Below are 10,190 nucleotides of genomic sequence, written 5' to 3'. Positions count from 1 at the left end.
TATCACTTATAACTGAATATATGGAATCTAAAAAAAGAAAAAACTGAACTCACCTAAAGAGAGTAGGGTGGTGGTTGCCAGGAGTTTGGTCGTGGTGAAATAAAAGTTGAAAAGGGGTACAAACTTTCAGTTATAAGATAAACAAGGTGTGAGGATCTAATGTATAACATAGTGACTATCGTTGATAACACTATACTGCAAATTGAAATTTGCTAAGAGAACAGACTTAAAAAAGAGAAATAATGTGAGGTGATGAATCTGTTCATTAACTTGATGGGGATAATGCTTTCACAATGTACACATATACCAAATCATCACATTGTACATTTTAGATATCTTATAGTTTTGTCAGTTATACCTCAATATAGCTTAAAAAAAAAAAAACCAACAATGCCTCCATCACCGATATACAACATGGAAACTAAAATCCTGGAAAATAGATGATAGGCAATATGAAGTTTAATGCTTTTGAAAATAAATAGGTACTGAAAAATTTTGGAGGCCTGGCTATAAACACTACTTTTCTTTCTTTTTTTTCTTGTTTTTACTGGCTGCTTAGAGTTTATTTTCTACTTGGTGCAAGGCACACAGTTCCAGGGTGTCAGGAAGGCTTGTATGTGGCTTGGATAGTAGTGTGGGGTTCACTTAACTTCCTTTTTGGTGTTTTGCTTTTTTTTTTTTTAAGACATATTTATTTATTTTAGAGAGAGAGCAGGGGGATGGGCAGAGGGAGAGGGAGAGAGAAATTTAAGCAAACACCACTCCCTCCCCCCAGAGGGCAGAGTCTGGACTCTGACTCCATTTCCCCACCCTGAGATCAGGACCTGAGTGGAAACCAAAAGTCCAATGCTCAACGGACTGTCTAGGCACCCCTTGCTGTTTTGATATAAAAGAATCCAACTGCTTCTGCTTCTGCTTGCTGCAGCTTGCCTAGTCTATGGGGTGGTTAAGGAAGAGGCTTCCATGAGCCTAGAACCTCCTGAAGCCTGATGGCTGGTGGTGGCCATCCAGGATTGAGTCTCGTGTTGGTTTTGCCAGGCTAGCTGCCAGGCTGCCTTGGGTGATGGTGCCCTGGAGGCCTGGGGAGATTCTGAGCATTCTAGAGACTCTAACACTATAGCCATGTATGGGAGAGTAGACATCCCCAAAGAGAAGCTTGCACACCAGTGACCCTGGTGGGTCTTGAGGAGACCAGGCTGTTGAAGAATGGCTTCCTCAGGATACTCAGCACTTCTACAGGAGCTGTTACTGGAAGTGGAGCCCAGGGGTTGCAAGTGATAGTAGTGAGTGGCCATGAGTGAGCCACTGGAGGGGATGGTGGCCATGCTGTCGCTTGTGAGCTGATGAAAACCTCTGCAGCAACCCCTCATGGCCCTTGGTGAAGGTTTGTGGGGAGCCCATTTGCAGAGGAGACCCCTAAGGCCGCTCCCCGACCGAGGCGAGAGTGGGGTCAAACTCTACTTTTCAATAATCCTAAAACAACAGGAGTTTTTGTCTATTAAAATGTTAAATTTATCAAATTATTTGCTTTGAATAACAGGTTACTAATTTTAAGTAGTGATATCAAATAACCTTAATTTGTCATCCATTAAATGATTCCCTAGGTGATAGGGAGGAATTATTCTGGATAATTACCAAAATATGTCCCTATAAGTCTTTATTCATAGAAACAGAGGTACACTTACATTTTTAAATGAAGATCATTAACCGTCGAGAGTTAAAATAACTGTTGGGGTTAATGTAGAACATGAAATCAGCCATAACACCTGGCTTGCTAAAATATAACAAGGAGGCCACTGAGGGCAGGGAAGGTTTCAGTAGGCCTTTGGAATGCCGAGGCCGGCATGACCACTCTGCCATTGGAATGCCTCAAGGAGTTGCCTTCCCTGAAGCTTTCTTAGCCCAAACAGCCACCCTGTGATGTATGCATTGTCCTTTAGGCTATGTTTAGCAGAACTCGTAGAACATGCAGATTAGCATATCGTACCTTTCCTGTAAACAGATCCTCCTAGTTTCAGTAAGACCCCTTGTCGCATGTCATGTGCTTGAGAAACAGTGATAAGGATTTGTGATTATCCTGAAGGACCAATAAAAGCGGGAGCAAAGAAGGGCAAAGGGTCTTCATCTCTGAACGTTGACCCCCTTGCCTTCTCCTCGCTTTCACAGAAAAGTTTGGTGTCAAAGTTTCATCCGTCAGTACAGGGATTGCTGGCCATTCCCAGCAAATAACCTAGAAGATCTTTCTACCCAAAGTTTCTTAGCATAATGAGTAAACTTTTAAGCCAATAGTAGGAAGTTCTCTTAGGAAGCAAGCTAATCACAAGACTCCCCACTTCTTGTCATCCCATTTCTCTAATAGTTACTTTTTAAAATCTCAACTCTCTTAACAGAATATGATATAGAGCTCCAAAAGTTAAATGAGAAAACCTATTGATTAATTTATTTGAAAAATATTCATTGCCCACCTATGATATGCTAAACTCTGGCTGAGATGTTGGAGTTACAGGAATAAAGAAACAAAAGAACAAAACCATCAACAACAGAAAACCACCTGCTTACATGATGTTTCCATGATCAGAGAACTTTGTGTTGTTTTATTTCAAATCCGAAAACTTTTTGCTCTGTTTCTTATTAATCTGAAAGCCATTACTATTGTAGAGACTTTTTTTTACTCTTGGGAGATATACCTGTAGGAAGTGAGGAAGGCAAGATAGACAAAGGGAGCTGTCCTGATGAGTAGATACAACTGAAACCCAGCCCATTTTACACCAAACTCAGAGCCAATGTCCATTCCAAGTTAAGGCAAGGCCTTTGAATCCCAACATCACATAGCCATTAATTACTGTTGCATTTCTTTTCTAAAGGAGACTTAATAAAAGAGAATAAAAATGTCATTTTATAAATGTTAGCCTTTATTTAAAAAATGAAGGGGGGAATCGGAGGGGGATATGAACCATGACAGACTATGGACTCTGAGAAACAAACTGAGGGTTGTAGAGGGGAGGGAGGTGGGGGGATGGGTTAGCCTGGTGATGGGTATTAAAGAGGGCACGTACTGAATGGAGCACTGGGTGTTATACACGAACAATGAATCATGGAACACTACATCAACAACTAATGATGATTAACGTAACATAATAAAATAAAATTTAAGAAAAAGATTCAATAAACAACAAAAACCAGAATCAGACCTATAAATACAGAAAACAAACTGATGGTTGCCAGAGGGGAGGGATTTGGGAGGATGGGCAAAATGGGTGAAGACGAGTGGGATATACAAAATTCCAGTAATGAAATGAATAGTCATGGGAATAAAAGGTACAGCATGAGTCAATGATACTGTAATGGTGTTGTATGTTGGCAGATGGTAGCTACCCTTGTGGTGAACATAGCATAACATATAAACTTGTTGAATCATTGTGTTGTACAACTGAAACTAAAGAACACTATGTGTCAACTATACCCAAATAATAATAATGATAATAATAATAGTAATTTTAAAAGAAATAAAAGAATGTATTATTTATGATTTACCACCTTGTGTTCCAGATACAAAGTATCCTTTAATAAAAAATACACATGATAAGGAAATAATTTTAATTATAATTTTTGAGTTCTTAGTCATAATTTATTTGACCTTTTTCTGAATTAAGACTTCTGGGGTTCAGCTGCTTTTTCTGATCCTTCTCTTTCCCTTCTGTGGTTTATTGCAGTTCAATTCCCCTGGGAACAGCATCGGCCCATTCATTTGTTTCCTAGCAGGGAGGGCTACCTGACAGATTCCCTGTACAAAATTAGCCACTCTCATCAGGAGACTGATCCTGATAGGTTTGTGATACAAGCCTTGCCATCTGTTGAATAAATATAGGATAGTGAAAGTTCAAAGTAAACACATGTGAAAACATGCAGGGCTACTCTATATGAACGCTTGCAATTCAAATGGCTCTTGAATAATTTTATGCCATTTGGAAAAATTTTATGAGGCATGAAGTGTAGCAAGCACTGAATTTTAAAATTTGCTTTTCTGACTATTTTCTCCAAAAAGTAGTAGGAGTAATTTCCCTGGCAAAAGCTCCCACTATTCCCCCTTGATATTTCCTTATCTTTTCTGTATGCCCTCTCAGTGATACCTTGATGCCTAAACCTTCCCTCTCCTGAGGAGATGTATTGGAAAAAAGAAAGAAGAAGGAAAGAAAGAGAGGAGGGAGGAAAGAAAGAAAGAAAGAAAGAAAGAGAGAGAGAAAGAGAGAGAGAAAGGAAGAGAGAGAGAAAGGAAGGAAGGAAGGAAAGAAAGAAGGAAGGAGGGAAACAAAACTTTAGGGACTTTTTTAATAGTGAGGAAATGAATCAAATCTAATTGAACACTTAGGACCCATGCCTTGAATACAATTTTGAGACTCTTTTCCTAGTTTCTTGACTTTTTCATTCACTACTAGAAATTCGTATTTTTTGATGTGCCTATAATAATGATAATTTGAGAAGAAATTAAATACTGCTTATGAACATAGGAGTTCAGGAGACTGACCCTTGGCAAAATCTCAACAACACTTTTGTTTCACTTCTCTATGTTGGGTACATTTACTGCAAGTTTTATCCTAAAATACATCATTAACTAACCCTCTTGCCTTTTTCTTTGCTGAGTTGTCAATGCCAATAAGCAAATGAGGAATAGAGAGGAAGGCATAAGCCGAAATAATCATACCAGAACTGGTTGTTTGAGTAGTTGACATTACATCTCTTTCCAACTTCTTGCCTTAATTTTTTAAACATCTGTCTTTATAGGACCAGGAATAAAATAGTTTAAGTCAAGTAATACATACTAGTACCAGCTCTCCATCATGTTCCTGATCTTTGAATCATTTAGTGATGCAGACTTTGAACACTTGATACTGATGGAAGTGGTATTACGGGTTGTTGTAATTATTTTAGCTGTAATTTTCTAAAAGTTCTAAATTTTCTATGGCAAATTCACTTGTAATCAGAAAAGAAGTTATTAAAAGGAAACCAAAATTTTGTAGTTCTTATGTTAATTTGTTGGGACAATGTTTTATCCTCATACCTTATAATTCTTTTATCAAAGGTAGTTCAGATAAATAGATAATAGATAAGATAGATTAATTTATGATAGATAGAATTATATATAACCATATATAAGGTTGTCATATGACATATGACATATTATGACATGTGACATATATTTTATATATGATATATATAAGATATATGACATATTATGACATTATATATGACATATATATCATGTATATTATATATAATACTCAAATATCTATGTATAGATATAGATAAATATCTTAATATATATCTAGGTCTATCTATCTATCTATATCTGTATCTATCTATACATATTTTAAATACTGCAATAGCTTCCTAACTGATTCCCCTGACAACAATTTTGCCCACTTCAATCCATGTTTCAAACTATATCCAGCCAGAAGGAACTTTTGAAAATGAAAGTTTGATCACATCATTTCCCTGTTTAAAATCCTTCATTAGGATACAGCACACATTTCTTCCTATAGCTTGCATGTTCTGATAGAATCTGGTTCCTGCTTACCCCTTTGCTCCTACCTTTTCCCACTACACCTACCACACACATAAATAATCCATGCTTTAAGTATTCTTGCTCTCCTGCCTGGTATATTGTTTTACATGGCCCATAGTACATTTAAAAAAATATTTTTCTTTGTTGCTAATGTTTACAAATTGGGAGATTTTACATTAAAAATATCTAAGTTTTCAGATTTTCTTAAAATATGATACCTTGGGGCAACTGGGCGACATAGTCTGTTAGGCACCAACTCTTGGTTTTTGGCTGGGGTCATGATCTCAGGGTTGTGGGATCCAGCCCATCAGGCTCTGGGTTCAGCACAGCATCTGCCTCCTATTCTCTCTCCCTCTCCCTCTGCCCCTCCCACTTGTGCTCTCTCTCTCTCTCAAATAAATAAATAAATCTTTAAAAAAATATATGACACAGTTTGTCAACATTAGGTTTGCATTTCTAGTACCTCCTTTGGATGGGCTTTATAGATTGCAACAGTGATAATTCCTCCTGATGGTCCCTTGCCAGCTCATTTTACTAATGTACACGACATTCCTAGCACCTACACACATAGAAATTTGTGACCCCTGCCAAAAGACAAAATTATTCTACCTTTTCACCTGAATGCTTTGGCATCATTTAGAAGAAACATAAACATCACATCTTTTCTTGGCTAAGAAAGCATAATTTAAATCAGTTCCTCAATTCTAGGGAAATGTAAGGTTTACAAATTAAATTTGGTATTTTCTTTAGTCATTCTTCTCTGTACTTCGTATAGCCTTTTAAGCTCTGCTTTTCAATTGAGTGATTTATTATACACTTTACTTTGCTTGCTAATTGTTTCATGGCTGTCAGTTTTGAATCATCTACCAGACTCCAAACTCAATGAAGGCAGAAGCCATGTCAGGAACTTGTACTTAGAAAGGAATTTAAATAAAAACTTAAAAAATAAAATAAAAAAATAAAAGCTCTCAATAAATTCTGGTTACAGATTTGATAAAATGTATCATTCTAGGCACTGATAGATATTCTGGGAGCATGGTATCCTGGTCATTGACAAGTCAGCCAGTCCTATACAACTCTTTGGGAAAGGTCAATTTTTATTCCCATAAAGGAGAAGAGAGTAGAATAAGTCTTTATAGTCTGTAATCCAAATCTGTCTTCCTGCATTTATTTTTCAACCTAGGACTTTCTCAAGACATAGACATTGTCGCTTCCATGGGGAAAAAACCCAAATGAAAAGCTCTTCATAGGTTCCCTGTCTACCTCTCTGATGTCATCATGATTTGCATGCCAAAGGGAAGCCTGAAGGTATACAGGCCTTCTCTGGGGATGGGTGCTGGGCAGAAGTGGAGACTGACAGCTCCTGGTCAGGGCATAGAGAAAGCCTGGTTCTGCAAGTACCCAGGCACTGTTACTTGGTTCTTTGGAAGAGGTAGGATCCCAAGCCAAGAGCTTGAGGTCAGGGGGATTGCCAGTTGCAGGGCCTAACTAAAAGCAGAGCTAAGGAAAATTAGGAAAATTAACTTGTTGAGGTGCTGATAGAATAATTAAATGACTCTATGTTTTACTTCCCAACTGACACAGGTTATGGTGATTTTATAATCATTTTTTTCTCTTAGATTAAGACATATTTAAGAGCTAAGTGACAGTTTTCAAATGGATGCATTCTTATAGACAACATGAGGGATCTCTGTGTAGCTACCATTTGAGAAAAATTATTTGTCAAAATTATAGGTAACTAAATTGACACAGAGACATCTTACCTTGGGATGAGAATGCAAATGACAACTTCCACTGTAAATCTTCCTCACTGGAACAATATCTTTCTTTTCACATTAGCTTGAATGAAAATATTGACTTATACAACATATTTATTACTAATGTGTGATACAAATCTCTGCCAAAATTCAGAACAAACAAATGAGGAAAATGATGATACCATGGCCAGATATTTTAGTGATCACTGGTAAAGGGTGATATGACTTATATACTTGCCATGAGCAATCAAAAATTAAACAATAAAATAAACTCATTTTTGTTGCTATTCTCTTTCTGCAAAAATATGTATGACAAAATAATGAAATAAACTAGATTAAATGTTTTTCTTCTAGAATAACTTCTTAAAATAGATATCCTCAAGGGCTGATAAAAATGTATGTGCACATTCTGTCTTTTAAACATATACAAATATGTATACGTACATACACTTACATCTGGTAAAGCTTTATGAGAGAGAGAAGTATATTGACTGGCAGGAGGTAGCAAAGGAAGAAAAGGAAGAAAATACTTAATTCAGGCTTTGTCAGCATTGGCACTATCCACATTAAAAGCTGGATTATTACTTGATTGGGGGACTGTCCTATGCACTGTATGATGTTTAGCAAAATTCTTAGTCTTTACCTACTAGATACCAGTAGCACACCCTCCCTCCAAGTTGTGACAATCAAAAATACTGTCAAGCATACTGTCCAGGGTGATATCACTAAAATGACAACACAGGGGACCTCAGCCTCTGTCCCTCTACAAAGATCAATAATTAGACAGCTACCAATGAACAAAAACGCTATAGTCTGCCTAAGAAACTTCAGCAACATACTGGAAAAAGAAAAACAAAAAAACCCAAAAATCCCTGAAGATAACGCATAAGAAGAGAAAAAAGACAGCTTTATTTTGAATACATTATCCCATTCCCACAAGAGGAAACTTACTAGCTAGAAAGAGTTTCCCTTGCCAGGAAAGGGGTAGAGGTGAGTGTCCAGCTTCTCCAGCCTTTTGGGGGCCTACATGAATGTCCCATTTCATTTTCACCTCGCCCAGACCTGAAAAGCTAAAACATATAGAGATGGCTAGGAAGGAGGAAGAAAAGCACAAGTTACCAATAGCAGCCATACAACAAGAGCAATTGTGGTTTACAATGAACTGCTCTCTAGACAAATCTAGCAGATTTCACCACCGAAAAAACCAATGCCAGAACAGCTACCAAATACCCCACTACAGATTTCACCAGCTGTCATACCACAGGTATATGCAGTTGCTGACACCAACTGCCTCAATCCCTCCTGTCTCCCTCTTTCCCCTCCTGGAGCTGGGGGAGGAGGGAGGAGCCTAGAAAATTCACTGGAAGCCACCCCAGGCCTCTGAGGTTGCACAGGTGCAAGATGCCACCATGCATGTACTTCAGCTAACCCAGCTCAACCCTCCAGCTGTGTACTTACTGGTCTGGCCTGACACCCATCACCAGTCTCCACTGCAGTGTGCATTAAAGGGGGTAGGGAGATAAAAGACTGTTCAGCCATAGGACGGCACACTGACATGCAGGGCCCTCACAGCTACATGTGGGCCTGCATCAGGCTCTGTCTTTTGCCACTGGCCTGCACCACCACGATCAACAATGGCTAACCCTTCCAGTTGTTTACATGCTTGCCCCCAGCCCAACCCCCATCATTGGCCTCTACTGTCATGTGCCCATGGCAAAACTCAGCAGCCATGTAGTGCATGCTGACACCTAGGGCTTTCACAGCTGCCATCTCTAGCCCTTGCTACCTACCTTGCTTCCCATGATTATTTATGTGTCTGCAAGTGGCCCTGCCACTACACAGGTCCCTGAAGATGAACCCCAGAGCCAAGTGTGTGCACCCCAAAAGTTCTAGCCACCACTATAACCTGTCTTGGTCCCCAGACACTGGACCTGGAGATGTCACTGCATACCCCCACAGTGCTTGAAAATAACTACACAGTTGTCAGTGCTATGGGACTCATTGTCCTGAACCAAAGAGACATCATGCACCCCCAAGATCCCAGCCATCACATGTCCCCATGCACCACTAGACAGGTTACAGTGTGCTCCAGCATGCCCCATATCTAGGTGAAAGTCTTTCCTTACTGAAGTCAATCTATAAAATCTGGAAAATTTTCTGGAAAAAAAATCCGACTGTTTCTTTAAACATGCAGATACCTATGCAAAGCTATGCAGGTCACAAAGAAATACACTAAACCTTTAGTAACTGGCCTCAAAAAAATGGAGATCCAGGAATCAAATGATACAGACTTCAAATATTTTTTCTAAAGAAGATCAGAGAGCTACAAGAGAAGAAAAATTGGAAATGAATGAGGAAGATTAGGCTTAATAAAATATCAGCCAAGAATGGGGCATATGCAAAAAAATGCATGACTTTGAGGTTTATATATGGACTAAGGATGAGTTAAAATATAACTGACCAGTCACACAGTTACTGGGTTCATATGAGACAAGCAAATCAATTGCTGAGGTTAAGTACCACAATTCCTGATTCTAAATAAAAGAATTCTCCAAGGGTCTTCTTAATTATAAAGAATGAGATCAGTCCACAACATTTCAATGGCATCATACTTTATTTGAAATTCAGTAAAAACCATTCTGTCCCCACAAGGGACGATACAAGGCTAGGATGGAATCATTTAAGCCAGTCCTTCTTAGTGTGGGTAATTTTGACCCCATTTAGTGATGTCTGGAGACAGTTTATTCCATTTGTATTGAGATATAATTGACATATAGCATTGTGTAAGTTTAAGATGTACAACATGTTGATTTGATACACTTATATATTGCAAACTGATTACTACCATAGTGTTAACTAACACCTCCATT

At 38.4% G+C, this 10,190-nt stretch overlaps 1 protein-coding gene across 1 annotated transcript; it reads right to left on the bottom strand.

The window, feature by feature from the left end:
• Positions 1-935: 935 nt before the first annotated feature.
• Positions 936-1,325, bottom strand: LOC113922243 (pancreatic progenitor cell differentiation and proliferation factor-like). The gene has a single exon (XM_035729334.1). It carries the CDS (start codon positions 1,323-1,325, stop codon positions 936-938), a length of 390 nt encoding a protein of 129 aa, XP_035585227.1.
• Positions 1,326-10,190: the final 8,865 nt, after the last annotated feature.

This window comes from Zalophus californianus, chromosome 9 (assembly GCF_009762305.2).
Source record: "Zalophus californianus isolate mZalCal1 chromosome 9, mZalCal1.pri.v2, whole genome shotgun sequence".
NCBI lineage: Eukaryota > Metazoa > Chordata > Mammalia > Carnivora > Otariidae > Zalophus > Zalophus californianus.
The sequence above is the reverse complement of the archived record's forward strand: the minus strand, read 5'-3'. Positions and strand labels throughout refer to the sequence as shown.